This window comes from Carassius auratus, chromosome 30, assembly GCF_003368295.1.
Source record: "Carassius auratus strain Wakin chromosome 30, ASM336829v1, whole genome shotgun sequence".
Classification (NCBI taxonomy): domain Eukaryota; kingdom Metazoa; phylum Chordata; class Actinopteri; order Cypriniformes; family Cyprinidae; genus Carassius; species Carassius auratus.
Genome location: NC_039272.1, coordinates 2,801,576 through 2,823,431, shown reverse-complemented (window position 1 = coordinate 2,823,431; position 21,856 = coordinate 2,801,576). Strand labels below are relative to the sequence as shown.

The 21,856-nt window shown below is 37.7% G+C and overlaps 1 protein-coding gene across 2 annotated transcripts in view; it reads right to left on the bottom strand.

The window, feature by feature from the left end:
- Positions 1 to 4,985: 4,985 nt before the first annotated feature.
- Positions 4,986 to 21,856, bottom strand: part of LOC113048867 (teneurin-1-like) — a 129,440-nt gene continuing 112,569 nt past the window's right edge. For both annotated transcript variants that reach the window (XM_026210779.1, XM_026210780.1), the window contains exons 26-32: positions 16,447 to 16,619; positions 14,879 to 15,138; positions 12,290 to 12,580; positions 11,271 to 11,661; positions 8,962 to 10,182; positions 8,121 to 8,263; positions 4,986 to 7,633 (exon numbers count right to left, since the gene is read on the bottom strand). In XM_026210779.1, the coding sequence (XP_026066564.1) occupies positions 6,872 to 7,633; positions 8,121 to 8,263; positions 8,962 to 10,182; positions 11,271 to 11,661; positions 12,290 to 12,580; positions 14,879 to 15,138; positions 16,447 to 16,619 (3,241 nt within the window). In that variant the 3' untranslated portion in view covers positions 4,986 to 6,871. The remainder of the gene's footprint in view (positions 7,634 to 8,120; positions 8,264 to 8,961; positions 10,183 to 11,270; positions 11,662 to 12,289; positions 12,581 to 14,878; positions 15,139 to 16,446; positions 16,620 to 21,856) is intronic.

The window sequence follows — 21,856 nt, the reverse complement described above, 5'->3', positions numbered from 1 at the left end:
TAGCAGTTGTAAGTCGCTTTTATCCAAAGCGTCAGCTAAATGAATAAATGTAATGTTCATGACTGTTATGGGTTTTATTTTGTCTACTTCTAGCTACGCCTTGAACTGAAACAGGCAATAATATTACTATTCATTCTATAGCTTTACAATGCATGTCAACTGTACTTAATCATATAGCGTGTCTTAAACGCTAATTTAATTCTAAAATGAGGCTACAAGGCTCGATCGCATCATTATAACGGGACTGCAGCGCCCCCGCGTGGACACAGTGGTCTAGTGCAGCATCTCACACTCGTAATGGTAAGTGCACTGGATAAATGCGTATAAAATACTTAGTCTAGTCAGACTTCACTTCATGGCAAAATTATACCATAACCATTATCCAATTCGAGAGTTCGAATGTTGGAATATGATTTTAAAATGTGAGAATAAAACTAAAGTATTAACGTTTCTGGGAATAGGAAGTGTGTTTTCATGCATCCGTAATGAATAATGCGGTTATGAAGATCTTAAAGCAGACAAACTATTTAATCTATGTGTAGAGAAATCCTTATAAAGTGTCAGGAGGTAGGAGTAGCCTACCATAAAACGGCTCTTTAATGAAATCTCTCTCGAACTGATAAAATATGTAATAATGCCGACATTTAAAGTAGCATATTCTGTTTACACTAATATTTATTTACTATACGAATAGCATAACGTTCAAAAGATATCTGAAGCTGATCCTAGATCAGTGACAGTCACTCAAAGCTTTTCTTGACTTCCTTCACAGCTAGGTCGATCACCTCTGGTGTTTGTGGTGTCTGTCTCTCTGTGTGTGTGCGTGAGAGGCAGTGAGACAGAATGGAGGAGCTGGCAGAGTATCACGGGCACATCAGCAAGAGGCAAGCAGAAGAGATCCTGAGTAAAGCGGGCAGAGACGGCAGCTATCTGATCAGAGACAGCGCGAGCACAGCGGGGTCTTACTGCGTGTGTGTGCTGTGAGTAACATTACTGCATCTGTGTTCTCTGGACTGGTGTATAATCTGTAACATAGTGCCGTGGTGCACATCTGCTGGGTTATTGTGACCATAAATGTGTTACTGTCTGGTCTGATTTAGGCAAAGAGGGCAAAAACAATGATAAATACAAATAATACAACGCAACTGACTGACAATTTTAGCACATTTGTTCACATTAAGGAGTCCCTCCAGGGTTTCGCGGAACTGTTTTTCAGATTTTTGCGTCCTAAAATAACTGATTTTGCTGTGGCTTTTTTCAAAATTTACATATACCACAGACAACACTCTTCTAACACTATCATGACTTGGAGAACCACTGTAGGTCTCCAGACTAACGTTTGAGGACGCCAGCTCTAGTGCCTTTAAGTTCTACAGAAGGTGGCACCAGCACCTGACAGTAAAGCACTCACCCTAATCTCACATCTGATGTCTGCATTTACATATGCAAGATGTATTTTTCAGAGTGCTTGTTCATCTACAGTACATCTCTAAGATGTTTCCTGTCAGATGTCAAATAGACATTTATTAGAAAGCATGCAAAACTGCTTCTGAGGCGTTTATCAGAGTAGCTGCAGATGTTTCCCAGATCTTTAGCAGACGACTTACAGATGTAATAAATATATTGATCTACATCTGATAAAATGTACTCTTATTACTGTCATTCATAATTTCTAAATATAATTTAATGAATACAAAAAATATATAGGCTATATTAGGTAGTGGAAATGGCCTACTACTTCTCTGCAGCCGTCTATAGTGGCCATGTAATATATATTTTTTATTTTTAAATAATTGTTTGCTTTCCTACATTATGTAACGTTTAGCTTTATTTATGGGTGAAACATATGAAGGATGAACAAAAATCGTCAAATTAAAAATAATTTTCAAATTGGGTAATACTTAAAGCTTTGAAGTGCTGGAGATTTGTGTTTATTGAACAATGTTTTTCATGGTTTCCACATCAGTGGTGTTTTTATTATATCTGTAGCTTTAGAATTCTGCGCCGAATTTAAATAGTTCTCACAAGATTTCACAGAGATGTTACGGATCACGTGGCGAAGGCGACTGCATTATTCACTGTATCTTCAGGCTCTGTGTATATCAGTGTCGTGTGCCTCGAGATCAGCCCACGCCTCCAGCTCGAGCAGATAAACCAATGCGCCTATATTACCTTTATTACACAGCTACTCATCAAATAAACAAATATGGACATAAGATACTGAACTGAGTTTTTTAATTATATAATCTTACATGATGTATAATGCCTAAAAACAATAGACCTAACAATAAGAGGAACTCTAGTACAAAAATACAGTAAAACCGATACTCAGACACTATGAGGTTACTTTTTTAATACAATAACTGAGACTCAAGATGGAGTAATGTGCATTTGTATGAAACAAGAGTAGTTGTAGTTAAGTAGATTTGTGTTGTTGTGATATGAAAGTAGTGCCGGATTCATCACCGGGATGAGCAGAGTGACCAGTCAGAATTATGCATAATCCGTAGTTCTACAGTGTTTTTGTAAAATGTGAAATTTTTTAAAGATTGTTTTAATGATCTGCACTTATAAATTTAATACCAGGTGTCATTACAGAACTAATCTTAAAAAAATAAAAAAGATAAAACAGGTATCTCAAATAGTTTACTTTAGTCAGGGGTGTCCAAACAGGGGTCCACTGTCCTGCAGAGTTTAGCTTCAACTCTAATTAAACACACCTGAATCAGCCAATCAATGTCTACTTGAAACTTCCAGGCAGGTGTGTTGAAGCAAGTTGGAGCTAAATTCTGCTGGACACCAGCCCTCCAGGACTGAGTTTGGAAACTCAAACAGGGTGGTTCCAAATTTAAATACTGTGCTGCGAATAACATTATGACTGTGTGTAAATCTTCAGGTGTGATGGATGGGTTTACACCTACAGAGTGTTCAAACGAAAGGATGGCCTCTGGACAATAGAGGTACGAATAGATTTTTTGGACCTTTGTGCTTGAAACCTGAATATTAATGTCTTAATATAAATGCATACTTCTGTCTTGGCATATGTTTTGTTTGATGTTCGGAATACAGTACAGTATGTTTACTGTGACTACTTCTGGTAGTACATTAATGACTCTGATACTTTTGAAACAAGAAGAGAAGCACTAGACTATTTACTGTAGCAGTGCACAGCAGATTTTTTTTCTCTCTGTGGTCAGTGTGTTGCACGTATTTATAGCCGCACACCACACAAATTAACAGCCAGAGAATCGCCATATACATCTGTTATTTTTCAGCATCACCCATATCTCGTTTTGAACACACCAAGGAAATGGCAGGATGTGCAACTTGTAAACACACCCCAGAGATGTCGAGAAACATTTGCATTTTGGTTCATAACCCAAAATAGTTTAGACTGAAGTCCAATCATCCACACTAATTAAAGATCAAGTATCTTATAACATTAGAATGGCATCTTTAAACCGTTTTAAACGGGCATTGCCACAGTTTATATCAGTGTGGATAAGCTTTACATTTTGTTTTATCTGCCTTCATTGTGCTTCCTGTAAAAGATCAGCATCAACCACCAGCCACACCGGCAAAATATCTCACAAATATTTCTATAAAAAGAAACAAACTGGCTCAACGGAAATGGAAGAACCACCTTAACATTTTGCGTCATCATTATAACCATTATTAAATTGTACACTTTTACAGTAAAGCATATTGCCCTTTGCCTCTTTACAGGAAGAATATTTTTGAGAAATTCTGTTTTCTCTCTCTCTCTCTCTAGGTGGCTCCTGGGATGAAGGAAAGGCTCTTTAGGAAAGTTGGCAACCTTATTGCTGCCTTCAAGATCCCAGACCAAGGCATCTCTGTTCCACTTTTGTATCCTGTAAACAGAGTGAAATAATAGCAGTTTCCACATACCGTAGATGTGCGCAGGAGTATCTTCTCTGGGGTCTCTTTATACAAGGGGTAAACTGGAAATGTTATAAATGCTGTAAATTGTAAAAAATTTTAAAAGTATATTTAAGTGTATTAGATTCTTCTTTTGAAGCAATACGGCTGCTACATTTATAATCAAATGAATACAGAAGCAGTTGCAAATAATCTAGTATAAAGTGCCCCTATTATGGGTAATGAATTTTCAAAAATCCATAATAGGGGAACTTTAAATAATTGTCCACCTCTGTTACAGTACACACCTTGTATACTTCAGTTTTTATGTAGACTTTAATTTAGATTTTTTCCTTTTTTTTGTTGTTGTTTATGAATAATCGTCTCATGTTAACTATACATTCTGTAATCCTCACCTCAGATAGTATCAGCAACACAAATACAGCCAGTTACAGATCACTACAGATACAATGAACCCATGAGAGAAGTAGGCCTTGAACTAAATGTCAGATCTGTTCTTAGCTTGATTGCTATCTTGTTTTCAGTCTAGAAAAGGGTTTGCTAACCAAGTGTTTCTGTTTAAAAGTTGTTTTAGAAGATACTACTGGAAATTGAACAAGAAACAACTGTTTTGTGCTCACATTTTTTCATTAAACTTAATTGAGCATCACAATTCCTGCAATAATACTATCACATTAATAATAATAATAAAAAAAACATAAATTGGTCTTGCGTGTAAGGGAATTTAGAGCCCCTTTGATGTTGAAAATTTAACCAACTAAATTATATGCATAATTTACTTTTTCTTCCAAGAATATTGATATAAATTCTTCAGTGTTTGAATGCTCTGCTGGTTTGAGAAACAAATGAGAAGGGGAAAAAAAGGTGCAAATAATGCATATAAAGGAAATCATGTGCTTCATCCATCCTGTGCAAACACTCACACACAGAAGAAAGGGTTACATTTGTGGTTTTATTTATAAAAATGCCACTGGCCAAAGTACTTTGTTTTTAAATAGGCATGTTTAACAAACTGTGTACATAAAGCCTATCCGCCAAATATACACCACAGGAACTTGTTTGGCCAAGGAGAGGACACTGAAGTTTTTTAGTACTTGACTTTTGAGAGAGGAAGATGATTCGATCATGGAAAAAAAATTACATATTCCTTTTCACTTCAGCAATGATTGTGATTATGACAAAGCTGCAAACTAAGATAAAAAGAAAAATATTTTCCGCCACAATTTATTTTCTTCGTGCAACATAATCATACTTCGATTGAAATGAACATCTGCAAAATGTTGGAAACGTAACGTGCCTTCAGAGCACCTCTCACACAAATTTGTTCATATTTGCACGCTCTTAAAATTCAGTCTAATGCATTTATCTCTTCACCTTTATGTGCAAATATATATATATCTCAGATTAAGATTACAAAGCTTGATGGTACAGCATATCCACAGAATTCACAAGAAAATACATTTACTCCTAATTCTCTCGAATGTCATGTATAAATAGTCCAGTATCTATAAACAGTCTACAATAGTCCATTAATGATATACAAGTCCATATCAAGAGTCCTACACACAGAACGTCTACCCACAGTGCTGCAGACTTTAATAGTTTGGAAAAGACAAAAATACCGTTCTTCAGTAGGTGATTCTTTCATTTCCTTATGTATCTTCCTCATCAGGCCTCCTACTAGTTTCGAGAGGGATCAGAAAAAAGCAAAAGAACCTGTCAAAGTACTGGAAAAATCCAAAACGTTGGTGCTTTGACACTTGTTTAGAAACCGAAATGACCAACACGTAATGTGTGTTTCACATTAAGTGTACAGCAAAAGCGAAAGCAACAGAAAAGAGTGGAATCACATGAGAACAAATAAAAAAAGAGCAGCATATTAACTGTAAACTGGGACAGGTTTATATCCTGGGGTTAATGAATTCACCTCGCAGGCATATTAGCATTCATGTCTTTGGCTCCTGCTAGCCAAACCCCTCCCCAGCAAAAATAAATAACAACTAAAATAAAAAAATAACTGCATGTAACTAAGGCTTGTGACGAATACTGAAGTTGAGTATGTACGATATGTCTAAGCCCGTTTCGTGTGATCGTTTCTAGCAGACCAGGAAGGCACAATTTCCACATACATAATTTTTTGATTTCTACATTTGAAACAAAAAAAGTTTAACTGTACACTTTTAGCAAAAAAGAACAAATTTGTCTTCCACAGCAGCTGCGTAATTCTCTCAGCTTCGTCAACACTGATTAAGCAGAAACAACACAAGATGGTGGTGAGCTCTTGCCAAGACTGCAAACACTGTGACTCTCTTGCAGCCCAGGGGTTAAGTTTTGTGACAGTTTTGAGTCAGATGCTTCTCAAGGACTCCAGAAAGCTGTTGCGATATGACAGTTCTTAGAGTTCTGCTGAAAGGTTGGGTTTCTGGAAGGTCATTCGAACTTCCGAGGGCTTGAAAAACCATCTTTGTGAATCCTAGAATGCAGATCGACTGAAAATTTGGAGAGAAATGTTTAACACAGAGCTCACAAGGAAACCCCTTAGGTTTGCAAGAGTTAATGCCATAACCAGTTTGAATGATTACTGTACACGCTCAAGTGAGAGAATCAGCATGTGTAGAGATGAAGACTCTTTAATGTATGCCGAGAACAGTCACAGGTGAATGGTTCTCTGTGCCCTCCGATTGGCAAGAAAGGCTTGTTCTTCTGTAAGAACTGTTAAGCCACTGTAAAACAAGAAAGATTTTCAACAAAATCTACCTAACGAAACCGAAAAACAGGAATCCGAACTTGCTAAGAGTGCATAAATGAATGCAAAATCAAAAACAATACCATCATTTGTCACATTTTAAAGGCAATAGAGTCTTTCTCGCTTCGTTTGGTTGGGGTTCTAGAAAAAGCTGAAGAGATATGTGGTAGCTTGGAGTGTATAAAGGGGCGTGTAGGCATGTAGAGGTGTGCTGAGGTGCCGCTGTTACCTGCGACCAGTCTCCACATGTCTGATCAGGTGAATGTTGAAGGAGCTGTCTGCAAGCTCAGGGTGTTGTTCAACAGGTAGAGCGTAGAACCCATCATACCCTGAGACACGGCCCTCTGCAACCAGCTCATCCTTTTCTTTCTCAGTCCATGGCAAACTTCCGCTCTCCCCCTCCAGGACCCTCTTCTGCTCCCACAGCCACGCCCCCTGCACAGCTCGTATTCGTGCCGCCTCTAGAACGCGAGTACGCTCTTCTTCCTGCGTTGCTCCGTAACGAATGTTAAAGCTAAGTGCCCCCTGTTGGAGAACAATGTCAGCGAATCGCCGCATTTCCCCTCCGACCATAGCACTTATCTGGGACACCGAGACGTTTACGCCGTTCTCTAACACTCTGACTCCGCCTCCAGCTCCGCCCCCGGCCACTCCCAGATCTGCCTCCAGTGGGCCGGACTTGGTGAAATAGTGTGTGTCACGCCCCTCAACGGTGAAATGGAGGCCACGCAGGTATATAGCACCATTCAGTACGGCTGCGACGCGACGGCTGTCCTCGCTCGCCACGCCGATTATCTCAGTCGCCACCACTCCATCACTGATGGCAAATTTTACACCTTTGCCAAAGATCGAAGAAAGGGCAGAGAAAATTGGCCTGCGGCCTTGGCGACCTCCGATTTTCCCATTTGCTGGCGTCATGGGTAGGCGATCCAATGAAATGAAGTTTTTCAAGTGCTTCTGAAGGTCACACTGGATGCCGAGTACAATCTGAGGTGAGGAGAGATGTTATGAAATAGTTACATTGAGTGTTGTTTGATGCAATAAAGGAATAGTTTATCAATTCAAATGTTGAGTCGGTGAGGTAAACCCGATAAATATATTTGGGAACATTTCATTCAGGTTTTGTGACCTGAATCAATCAGTTAATTAAAAATATTTGTTAAATTTGTTCATTTGATTTATTCACCAGTCTGACATTGCCGACACTTTCATCAACGTGTCAAGAAGATGTCTATCATATGGCTTGAGAATAGTTGGAACATATAGCATAAGCATAACACATAGCATAATACTTTTAAGACACTTTTATGGTGCTTTTTGTTCATATTGGAACTTGAAAGCCCTAACCCCATTTAACAAATGATGATGAATCCTTTTTAAGAAAATATCTTTAACCCTTTAAGACTAGACTAAAAAGGAATTTTAAGTAATTGTGTTAGCAATAAAAACCGTGGTGTGGGAAACCTCAGCTCACCTTACTGGTATCCCAGGTCTGTGTGCGAATCTGTGTGGCCATCATCTCGTATGTTTGCTCGGTGTTCTCCACCTTTGGTTTGGGGAACCCTGGAACCACATTATGAAGCTGGAACCCAAAGAGCTGCAGCCAGCTACTGATATCTGCACAGAAACATGCAAAAATGTTATCATGAAAGTTTCAAGTTAAGTTTTAAACTTAGTCATGGTAAACAACTACATAAGGAAATATCCTATTTGTGTAAAAAAAAAAAGAAAAAAAAAGGTGACAACTGCGTTTAATGCAGTGTGACTGTGATAAAAAAAAAACATTTAGCATGAGTTCCCTGTATTCAGTGAGACTTATGTAATGTGATATATGGAAAACATTGACATTAAACAATTATTTTTGTTTTGTGGCTCATTTTGCATTCAACAGTACACAAGTAATTTAACAGTTAAAAAGAGCAGGCCCACTCTAAAATGGAGTTGACCCTGTGTTATGGAGATCTTGGTGCAATGCCAACGTAGCCTTGAGCAATACACTTGACCCTAGTTAGCTTGAGGAAGACCACCCTAGTAATTAGTCTACAGCACGTTGCTTCGGCTCTAACTAATGAATCTCAGTTCTGCCATGTGCTATTTCTCTGCTGTTAATTTTACCTTAGGGAAGTGTTACTGGGACAAAAGCACAATCACAGCTCACAAAGCCAAACCAAAAGCATGACATTTGTTTCACCTGACTCACTGTGACTTCTACTTTCAACACAAACTAAAAGTGAATCTGTTGGAAATGAGAGTGAGTAATTAATGACAGAATTTCAATTTTGGGTGAACTTTAATGGTCACAAAACAAAACTTACCAGTTGTGAACTTGGTTACATCCTGTAGCTCGCCCAGAGGATAGTTGTTCCTAAATGCATACAAATTAAATGGTTTCGGATTCACACTCAGCTCCGCCCACAATTCATGATTGGGTGTCGTCCATCTTCCAGCTACCACATCATAGTCACGTCGACCGAGATGCACCAACCGTGTGAAAGAGTCATAAAGGCCACCCTGAAATCCGAAGATGAGCGGAAAGGTGGGATTGGAATCTCTGTAAACGTCTCCGTAGGGTGTGTACCGAATTTCCTTCACCACATGGCCACGGCTACTGAAAATCGCAAGAGGCGTTCCGGCGTTGTCACATGCTATGTAGAATTCCTCACCGCTGCTCATCTCCATTGCGATGAGGTGTCCCTGAAGGTCGTAATAGAGGGAGGTGATCTCCGAACTACTGTGGTTGTATAGGTGTGTCACCCGTGTTGGTTCCATCAAATCAGCATAGAAGAACTGCAGCTGTGATCCATCACTGTTGCGACTGGCCACTCTCCTCCCGAGCCCATCGTAACGGTACCACACCCTCTGTCCACTGTCTCGGTCGTAGGCACCCAAAAGAAGTCCATTCGAACCATAATCAAAGAGCAGGTTGCCTCGGAGGCGCAAGAACCCATCCTCATCAGTGCGATACTGGATCTCTCCGAGGCGTGTGATCCGGTCGCGGAGATCGTAGCGTAGCGGTGTCAAACGGGCACTGTTACCATGACTTAGTAAGTTGATGTTTCCGTTAAGGTCGTAGCTGTAACGCCACTGTGGCCGGTCATTTATGGCGACTGTTTGCAACTGCCCATCTGCGTCATACTCGTACGCATACCTTGTGATGTTGTTGTCCACGCCGATGCGAATATCGCAATTTGTGACGCGTCCCATGCTGTCGTACTGCAGCGTCATCCAGTAGGCAATGGCTTTCAGAATCTCATACTGAACCTCGATCACTTGCCCGTCTGGGTTGAAGATTTTAGTGTGCTTCATTGCATGTGTGGTGATGACCTGGTTCAGGTCGTAGTTGATAACGCTGAACTTTCCAAACTGCTCGATTCGTCCCGACACATCCACGTAGCGGTAGAGGTCAATCGGAAGTGGCGTTTCGTTGATCATCGCTTGCATGCTGGTGACCCTGAAGTTGTTGTAGCTGTAGTCGAAGCGAGCATTTACCAGTCCTTCTTCACTGAAACGATATATTTGTCTACTCACCAGAGGACCTGAATCCAGAAAATAGAGAGAGAATGAGAAGTAAGCAGAGAGCCACAGAGGTAAGGTAAAACATGAGCCAGCTTTGCCACAGCGTGAGATAGAATGAACTCTCCCACTGTCAGATGACTGATTGTGATTCAAAGCGCTTTTAGATCAGCCAAGCAGGAGGCGAGTGCAAGTGATGTGACAAAAGGAAGATTAAACGTCAGACTGTGTGTTTATTGGTGCAGGAGTATAACCTGTTTACCTGTCCAACTGCTCACCCATCTAACTTGTCTTTCTGTCTAATGGGATTATCAACTCACCTGTTTATTTGGGCAAAGATGCCATGGTGCTACCTGTCTCTCTGCTAAATGATCTAACCATTTTGCCTAGTTAATGGCTACAGCAAAACTTGTTAAATATGTGGAAAAAATCAAATTAGCTGGCTTTCTGTCAATTAGCGCTGACATTATGTATAATGTGATGGCAGAAACATTCCAGCCAGTAAAGATTGTACTACACCATTTACACTGTAGCAGATATATTTGATTAGCTATTAGTGTACTGTATGTCCTTTTTAATGTATTTCAACCAAAAAGGGCACCACATTGTTATTAAAATAAACAAAGAATTATTGTTGAATTTACTACGAAAATAATTATAGCATAATTAAGAATGGGAATTTTTAAAAATTAAATTTTATGAAATAAATATTTTGAGTAAAATTGTAATTCCATTAACCATATGACAGTTTCATTTGAATTAAAATTAAACAACCAGTCAGTTTGATTAACTAAAACAGAATCAACTCATAACAGTCATTTGTTTAGGAATCAAACTATATTGACTTTTCTGCATGTTATTAATTCACTAAATTAATTAACTAAATTAATTATTGACCCAAAGTAGTCTTTGGTTGGTAACATTTGTGTATGTAAAAAAAATAAAAAAAAATAAAACAACAACACTGATATTGATTGACAATGGTTCAAAATGATTTGTCAGACAAGAATCAGTTCTTGGTTTCCATGAGTTCTCTCATGATATACCATTATATAACATTTCTCACACTGTGATACAAGATTTTGGTCACCCAGCAGTAAAAGTGTTGTACCTGTCTGTCTGTAGCGGATGGTGCAAACGAATCCTTCATGCATCAGGTGGATGGTTTTAACAGCACCTGTTGCCTCGTCGTAAGTGAAGGTAACAAGTGTTGAGTCATAGAGGATCTCAGCCAGCCGGGCCACTCGGCTATATTTGTAGATCACATGCCTGCCTGTGCCCAAGTACAGACTCTGGAGCAGGCGCCCATCGTGGGCGTAGTCCTGCGTGAAGCTGGAGGTGGGCGAGTCGGGTGGGGTGTAGGTGTTTCGGTAGTAGCCCACAGATAGCGAGGTCTGCAGGCTGTGTCTCACCATGCTGGGGAGGGTGACCGACAGCAGACAGTCTGTCTGATCGTACTCGAATGTATAGCGGCGCTGACTGTGTAACAACAGCTGGACAGACTGAAAGCAGGAGAAAAACCGGAGGAAAAAGACAGAGAGACCATTTAGAGATTAGATTTAAATGTACCAGTTGGCAGGTGTATCTCATAAAAACATGTCACATTAAATGGTTTTTGAATAGTAGAACCAGGGAAGAAAAGAGAAAAGAGAAAGACCACTGAGACTTAAACAAGTACCAGTTGGCTGGTGAATCTCACGAAAAATAAATTAACAATAAACCCCAAAATCAAAAGAACACATTCAATAAAAAGAAGAAACAAACAAAATCGAACTTTCTTTTGCTTAAAAAATAAAATCTTAACCATAAAGCATCTGTAAAATTTACATTTTCAATTAATACATAAATAGATGAATGAATTTATAATAGGATAAAATGAATTAATAATAATAATAATTCAAATCTAAATAAAACAAGTTGTTCTAAGAAAAATTATAAATATGATTTTTTTTTTTTTACAAATGTAAAATATTAACATTGATTATAAATGAATTAATAATCAAACAAACAATCAAGTTATGATTTCTTACATCCCATTTTTGGTGTCAAATATGACCTAGACATGTTCTAAATTTTGAGATTCACACAGGCGCAGTTGCAGCTCTTACACACATGCAGTACTGTACACACCTTCTCCAGAAAGGTGTAGCTCCAGATCTTTCCATTGGCCCAGGTCCGTGTGATGATGCGTCCGTTATCATAGTCTCTGCGCTCGGTCCAGTTGCCTCTCTGTATGCTGGTGACCAGACCTTCGCTCGAGTACGTTACTCGCACCTGATTGTATTTACTGGGAGACCAGAGCACAGGCCTGCCCTTGTCATCGTACTGAACCCGCAGGGTAAACTTGCGATGGTCATCGTATATCTTTCCAACCCGACTGTCTTGACTATAATCTATAGACAACACGTTCCTGTTGTGAGCCTAAGCGAGAAAAGGGGATGAGAAAGAAGCCAAAACTTATGATCTTATTATAACGGAGTACAAAGAAACGTGTGTGCAATAAAACTGGCAATAAAAGAAGAAAATGTCTTTCTCAGGGGCACAGAGGGAGACAGGGTTGCTGTTAGAGCCAACGTTATTCAGCAGATACATCAATGAATTGACAACGAATCTGGAACAGCTTGAAGCTCCTGATTCCACTCTGTGATTCCGAGATCAAATTCCAGCTCTATGCAGATGAATCGCTTCGGCCGTCTCCCACTGAAAGAGGCTCCCGCAGAGTCTGGACCTTCAAGAAGATTTTGCTATCATAAAAAGATAATGTCCCGTAGAGATGCCTGTTAGAATTTGGCTGAATATATTTGAATCCGTAATTGAGCCAGCTGCCCTTTACAGCAGCGAGGTGTGGCGTCCACTAACAAATTAGAAATTAGGCTAATGGGAAAAACATCCAACTGAACCCTTGCATGCAATATTTGGTCAAAAAAATAGCTTAAAAGTAAATGGGAACACTGCTAGTTACACATGCTGGGTGGAATTAGGCCAATAACATTAATTCAGTGATCCCCATATTATTATAAAAATCCAGAGCCCTCGCTGAGCTGGTCCTGAGCTTTACAATTAATTGTGCTAACATACACATGCCCCCTGCAACCGGAGTAATTCTGTGAGACTAATTGGAATAAACCAAATTACAAACACAAGCAAAATATGGTTATATCACATTTGGAAACCCAAACAAAGTAAAATGCAATGCTGTCTGTCCCTAAAAATACTGCACCGAGGCAGACTTTTTGTACTGCCTTCAACCCAACTAATAAAGTTAGAAATTCCAACTTGGAATAATCCATATCTGACTTTGAAAAGAAAGAAAGCACTGTGTCAGAAATATACTATATATTTATTATAAAAACACCTGAGGTCAGCGGCTGCACATTGTCTTTGCCTATCACCACATGAGGGACGGAAAGAAAAATGACAATTCTATTTTTAGATTTTTTTAATGACTTTTTAAATGTATTATTATTATTGCTATTAGCCTTAATTATGGTTACAACCAGAGTAATGGTTTCACTCTAATTTAAAACAATTAAATATATACTGTACATTTATACAGTATATAGATTTCTCTCTGAAATGAATGCTGCTTTTATAAAGGTTCTATTCATCAAAGAATCATGAAAAAAAAAAACTTTTCCACAAAAAATGAGGATCGGTTTACAATGAAGACTAGAATATTATTAGTTTTCAGGATTCCTTGCAAATGAATGGAACTTTTGAAAAAGCAGCATTCGTCATCAGTTTGTTCTTGGATTTGGTCTGAAGTATACAGGGGCCTTTAGACTGTGCAGTGCCTGTAACGGTGTATATTAGAGAGTGTAGGAGTGTAGCGTAGTCTATTTCTTCCATTCGCACTACAACAAAGTCCCTTTAAGGAAAGTCAGTTAACTCTGTAGCCATCTTGCTAACATCCTGGCAAATATTAGTACTCAGGAAAGTGTACTTGAATGGAAAAAGACCAAAAGACAAAAGTATTTTTCAAGCTTAAGTTTCAATTACATTATAAATCACCAATAAAATAAATATCAAGTGTTTGACTTGTGTCAGAGCTTCCCCCCACCTTTTTAGGAAGAATATAAAATAAATGAGGTTTGCTTTAACGTAGGGTATCAAACAAAATCATGCAATTAAAGCTTAAAGCACATTGGTGTTAATTAAAGCTCAGTGTAGCACCATTATGAGAAATATGCAGAGGCAGAGATAAGATTAGTCCTCTTCATTTAGAACGACCCGGGTTCAATTCCAAAGCTGGAATAAATTAATTTATCTTTTAATAAATTAAGAAAGAACACAATACTTTGGAAGTAGATGAATAATGCGAGTCACGATCTCATTTGGTTCCATTTTAGTTGACTTGACCTCAGTGATGAATGCTGCATTTGCTGTGACAGCTCCACTTGAATCTAATCATGCGTTAACTACTACTGTTAACATAACCTAAAAAACCTGACTGTTCAGCACAAAGGTGAACACAAAATAATGACTGTATTTTAAGTCTAAGAACAATCCTAAATGAACAAGGATTTCTAAGTTTACTGGCTTGTTCTGTAAACACCTCACAGAACAATGTGTGATACACTTGGGCATCTTATGACATTTTGGATAAAAAATCATATTGCGCTCCTGTGCATTACATGCTATACCCTGGCCACTCCACCCAGAAAACACATAATTGTTCTCAGTCTATATTCATATGCTGCGTGTGTGTCTGTGAATTACCCTCAGTCTCCGTTCATATGCTGTGTAATTCCCTTTGGCCTGTTCGCGTCTCTGTCTCCACTCTATCAGGCTGTGAGCTGGTTCCCCCGGCAATGTGATGTTGCATCTTCCGACTGTGGGATGGACGAGGCCTGACGATGCTCCTGGCAAGAGCCCTGATGAGACGGTTGGTTCAGTACTGAGAGTAACGTCCATCCCGCTGGCATACGTCACCCACAAAGAGCCATCATCTCTAACGCCATACACACTAACAGAGTGAGCTGGACAGAGAGAAAAAGCTTCATAAGATTTAAATTCGCTACATTAATTATATAAAATTAGCGATGGCTAAAACCTTAAACACAATACAAGTCATTTTATTTCACGGTAACAATATATTTACATTTACATTTAGTCTTTTAGCAGACGCTTTTTAAAGCGACTTACAAATGAGGACAATGGAAGCAATCAAAAACAACAAAAGAGCAATGATATATAAGCGCTATAACAAGTCTCAGTTAGCTTAAATGCAGAACACGTAGCAAGGGATTTTAAATAATATACATTAATAAATAGAAAAAAATCAGACTGATTAAAAAAAGGAACAGAGCCAGCTAGTGTTAGAGGTCTTTTTTATATAATAAATGAAAAGGAAATGGATAGAATACAAAAGATTACAAAGGTAGTTACATTTTTTTTTAAAGAATTTAATTACAATAGTGAAAGTTAAAATTAGAGGCTCAAATAAAGATGGAAGAGTTAATATAGTTAATGTATAATATAGTTATTTTTGCTTTAAATACCATTTTTATGATGTCAACATTTTGTAAAAATTGTCACCAGTGTCAATGTCACAAAAAATTAGACAAAAACAAAAAACACTCACAGTGATTAAGATTAAGAAATGAATTAAAAGGAATAGGACAAAAGAACAAATCAATAAGAAATGCTTCATACATTGTATAAAGTATTCAAATGTATAAAACAATGCGTATTCTTCACTGTGTAAAGTCTTATTTAAGCTACAAAAGTGATTTAGTCAAGAGCAGAGAAAAACTTCTCTCTTTGTTGTTTGATTGACATGAATGAGAGACAGCAGAAATAGTAGACTGCTGTCACTTTAAGAGCTTCCAGTAATATACTATTACACGTGTTTTCTTTCTCAGCTGTTTGCTTTCACTTAAGACCTAAAATTGCTGCGTTTATGAGGATACTTGCAAAGATGGGCATCTTGACACTTACAAGTGTCTGGATTTAACCGTTCAAGGCCTTTAAAGTGGCAAAAATAACTCCGTTCAATACTCCCGTGTTATGAGCACCGTCTTCACCTCAGACAGCGCTCACAGACATTATTGTACATATTGTGAAATTAGTTCTCTTTCACAGCTGATTGCATTTCAACAGTTTAAAATCACTTATTTTTAAACCGCAGTGCAAAGTGAAAAATGTATACCTAATCATGTCTACGAGCATATCGCCCAACCCTTCATGAAATAATGACATACATTTTTCAAATACTTTTTTGGCTACTGTATTTGACATTATGACAAACAAAGAATCTGTAGATTCTCACACATACACTCTCTCACCTTGTCTAAGTGTGTAGATGGTGTTATCCGCAGAGTGGTTTGTAATTATAATAAAGTTTTCTCTGTTCGAGGCAGTGGCTTCCACTCTGACAGCTTTCTCCATGTTTCCATGGAAACTGCTGACCTCTCCAGTCGGCAAGGTCACGTTGATGAGGTGTCCATCAGAGTTATACCTGCTCATAAACACACTTTCTGTTAGTTTGTGTGTGTGTGTCTGAGAGAGAAAGACTGTATTAAAGTTTAAATAAATGAGCGTAAATGCATGTGCATGTAAGGGAGTTTAAAGGGGTCATATCATGCATTTTTTATCATTTTATTTCCCCTCGATGACATTTGAAACGCTAGTCAAGGTTTCGTGTGTCATAATTTAGTTTTTCATGACAATTTTCTATTCTCTCCCTGACCCTTACAACAGCAGTAAACAGGCTGTTTTTTGCTGCCGTGCCTTTAAGACCTCTTCGCATGTGAAATGAGAAACAAGGCTTGCTTCACTTGCATGCGGCCTGGGTTTGCTGTTGGGTCCAATATAGTTCATGTGCTGAATTCTTCAATAACGGCCTCTTTGCAAAGACTGAATTACATTGTGACAGGATCATAAAGCAATCCACTGAAATGTGCTGAACTGTGAAGGTGGAACTGAAATGATCAGAGACCTTGTTAAAAATAAACTTGAGTCACACTCTCCTGCAGTTACAAGCTAAAGGATGTTTTTATTGTTAGTTATACACAAATTGGAACATCAGTATCTTTTGTGTCTATTCTGCTTCTTCTTCTTTACCGTAGTTTGACTGTGTAGGACAAAAAATTTATAAAAAATAATAATGTATAATTAATGTACTAATGAGCAGTGTTGGGGGTAACGCATTACAAATAACATGGGTTGCGTAACCAGATACATTTTTTAAAAGTAACTAGTTAGGTGACACATTACGTTTTAATTTAGAAGGAAATATCTGAGTTACTTTTTTCAATTAAGTAATGGCAGTTACTTTTTTCTATGTGCATTATTCCTATGAATCCTCAAAATGAATAAAAACAGTCAAATGTAAATTCAGAATATTATACAAAACTGCATTAGTTATGTTAAATAAGACAAATATCATTTATGTATTTAATCCTATTTTATTAACTAGTGTCTTTGCTACTGACCTTCGACGATCCAATTGAATCTTATTTAGCAAAAATTACACTTTTGTTTCAGAAGTGTTTTACAAATTTTTTCAGCTTTTACATTTGTAAAATAACTTTTTTTATATTAAAAAACAAGCAAGCCCTGCCCAGATTTTAAAAAGTAACTCAAAAGTAATGAAGCGCATTACTTTCCATAAAAAGTTACTTAAGTTACACAATTAGTTATTTTTTAGGGATAAACACAATATTGTAATGCATTACTTTTAAAAGTAACTTTCCCCAACACTGCTAATGACATTCTGACATATGTTTTTATTTGTCTAGTAAATGTTTTTATTGTGAATATTTATAAAAGATAATGCAGGAAAAAAAATATTTTTAGACTGAGAAGGAAATCTTGATGTTAGTTACATGTCACTTATTTCAAATGATTAAGGAAATGTCCTTTTTTATAGGGCATTTAGGGTAACACTTTTTAGGGTGCCCTTGTTACTTGTACTAACTATTATATGGACAATACATCATGCAAGTAATCCTAAGGCAAACCCTAAACCTAATTCTAATGTAGTTAATTAATATTACAGTACTTAAATGTATAATTACACTGTAAAAAGGAAGCTTAAAATAAAGTGTAACCCACTTTAGTATATGGACCAATCCTCTATTAACTAGTTGCTTATTAGGATACTTATTTACATATTGGCTGTTTATTAGCACTTACAAAGCACATATACTACATGACTATATTCTACATCCTTAATCCTACCCAAATACTTAAACATAACAAATACCTTAATAACTATTAATTAGCAGCAAAGTAGGAGTTTGAGGCAAAAGTCGTAGTTAATAGTGAGAATTTGACCTTAAAAGTGTGACCATCACTTCAAATGCAGACGTTTCAAGAGAAGCTTCTTTATCTAATCCTGTTAATTATAAATGCAAACAAACAGTCAATTAACTCACTTCTGTGACAATTCTCCAGCATCCCACCAACCCTGAACTCCTCCTCTACCCTTATTCATTCATTAGTAACTTCATTATTAAGTAGTCCAAGGGTTCTTAAGAGCTTTATTCGAGTCTCAGGCTGCAGTCCTGTCTTTGACAGCATGCCAAATCTGTTTACCTTCATTATACGCTGGGATTAGTGAACTCATGAACACTGTGCTAAGCTCACAGCACACAGTCCTATCCAACCGTAGTTTCCTTTGATGGACTTTTACGTTTTAAAGAAAGCACAGACTGAAATCACCTACAAACACTGCAGCTTAAACAGCTTATTAAATACAGTAAATGTCTCAATGACAATTACATAAAGGTAAGGATAGAAAATATCATTAACTCAGTGTAAAAGTCAATGAGAAATGACAGGAAGACAAATGTGTGGGGTGTGAGATACATTATAAAGGTGAGGAAGAGGACAGATCTGTGTGGACAGCGAGTCATGTGATATAACGAGTGGGTGAAGTACTTCTGACATGTTTCATTTCTCCATTTCTAGAGTCGTTTTAGAACGAAACAGCTCCAGCTCATTTTCTCTGCTCCTAATTTATTTATGTCTTGTCAATGTCAATGCCGATTTATTTCATATACTTGTGTCTGGCCACCCACACTGATGTATAGGAATAAAAGCTTTTCATTTGATGAAGCTCTTGAGCTTTCAAAGGCCTGCAGTTTAGATCAAGAGACATCAGCCGCCGTCGTCTTCTCTACATAAAATGTTGAGTCTGTATCTTCCTCATCTACTTAAACATCTTAGGGCCTCTTCCCTTCCTTTCCTTCCTCACTGGGGGGTTTTAAGCCACTATTTTTCTTTTGCTTTTATCTTCTTTATTTTTCTATTTTCTCTAAAGCTGCTTTGGAACAATGTGTATTGCAAAAAGCGCTATACAAATAAACCTTATTTGAAAAGGGACTAAATGGATTGACTGTGCAGGGATAAGCAGCGAATCCATGGTTTACATTACTGAATTCTCATTAAAACTCTACTGTAATCTTGTCCTAAAACTATATTTCTGCATTTTCTAAAGATAATACGAGCGGAGTAGTTACTATGCGGTTGCTAAGGGGTTTTGAGTGCTAGGAGCAACAGTGACAGTGATGCTCACCTTAGCAAGCACAATTAATATGGTTATGTGTCAAGACCTAATGAGCTGCCTACCGAAATGCATTTTTGGGCATCATAGGTGCATTTGAACATTTGAATTGATAATTTGAACGCCTTTGTCTCGCCTCACTGGTTGCCAGTTGCTTTCACCAAGACACAAATGCATGCATATTGAGCAGCCTCTCACTTTTGCAAATCAAATCAACAGGCGCAAAATCACTTTCCCAAAATGTCATTATTCCTCAATGGTGGAATGATCTTTTGAACTCCCTCAAGTTCCTGGGCACATTCAAGAGTGTCTATATTAGAGGTCTCAAAATCAAAATGATTTTCAGGCGGAGGGTGAGATGAAAATGTTTTAGAGAAATTCACCTTTTCCTTACATCTAGTGTAGACATGCATGTTTAGTTGACTAATGATGCCTGAGTTTGTATTCCTGCAATTTTCTGTTCACAGATTAGTCAGATATCTCATTAAAAGACCAGAAACATTACAAGCTGGCATTGATTTTGCATTTGACTCAATGCTATTTTCTGTTTTTAAAATTAAATAAAATAAATAATGATCTACTTGCTATTCTAACATTGCCTCTCCCGTTCATCTCTATTGTAGCTTGAATTTTTCAGTGCAATTCTAGACTTCTGAATCGCAGTACTTCTCATGCAATGATTCACTTTGTTGAATTCCTCATTTGTAAATCACTTTGGAAAATGGCAAAAAGAAACAACCGCAAAATGTAAAATGCCTTTAAAACTGAAAGTTCCCCAAAACAATGTTTAGATAGGCAGCTAGGTTTTGAGACACAGCCCATCTGATCAGCAGAAAAAAAAAAAAACTTTTTATCTCAAGTCATTACTGCATGCATATCAGATCTAAGAAATTTCCCTGTACCAGGGGCGCTTGTTGACGAGTTTGCAACACCTACATTGGCGCATATTCTGCTTTGAGGTATGTTTCTGAAATATTCAGTACTTATTACTTCTGGATGAGGGAACTGATCAAAGTCAACACACCACTTCCTCTAATTCAGAGCTGTGTGCAGAACAGAATGTTGCAACATAATTTAAATAAGATTCCCCACTATTGCTGAATAAGCTACAGGCTTATGGAAATACATACGAACCCATTCAACAATGATAAACAAAAAGACTATAAAAAAATCTAACACTATCTTACAATAAATGTAAATTAATAAACATTAGTTAATACATTATCATGAACTAAAAAACAATTTTTTTGTGTGTGTTTTACTTCATCTTGACTTAATTAATGCTGTTAAATGTATTGTTTACTGTAAGCTCGTGATCCCTAATGCATTAACTAATATTAACGAACAGCAATTGTAAATTGTTATCACCCCCAAAATATCTTTAATGCATTTATTATTCTAGGTTAATTTTATTTTTTTACATTACATTTAAATCAATTAGTAATAACCTGCATTAATAAATGGTTGCTCATTGTTAGCTCATTTTATCTACTGAATTAAATTATGGTAATATATATTACATTGCAAAATATACTGCTTTCTGTTTACTGCTTGTGCTTTTGGCTGTTATTAGGCTTTACAGAACAAACTATGATTTTTGAGTTTCTCCTGTGAACTTCAATGCTGATCAGTGTAACGCTTGAGTGTGCACTAGTATGCACCAGCAGGGGGCAGTGTCTCACAACAGACTGAGCACAGGGAGCCAGGCATGTGATCTGCCTCAACACTACACCATGAGCTGCATGAGAACGTGTAGATGTGTGTGTATGTGTGTGTAAACACACTGTGTGAAAGGTCAGAGAGTTGATCAAACAAAAAGGAGAGAAAGAGAGAGAGGAAAAGAAGCCCCTGACATTTTCACACTAAATTAGAACTTGCAGCTCAGTCTCACAAATCCCTGAAAATGCCCATGCAAACAGTTTACACACACACACGCATGCGCACACACACTCGCAGGTACCCAGGCTCTTTCATAGTGATATTCAGAAGAGGATACAGAGTTCTTTTCTTTATTGGCTAGATTAAGGCTGAGTGATTTTCATTGCAGCAGAAAAAACCCGCAGCTTGAGAAATCGAACTGCTGCACTCCTTCAAACGATCTCAGGTAACACCGTCGATCAGATTGTATTAGATTATTTTCCTTCTGATAAATTCTGATTTAGCATGATTAGATTAGACGCAGGTAA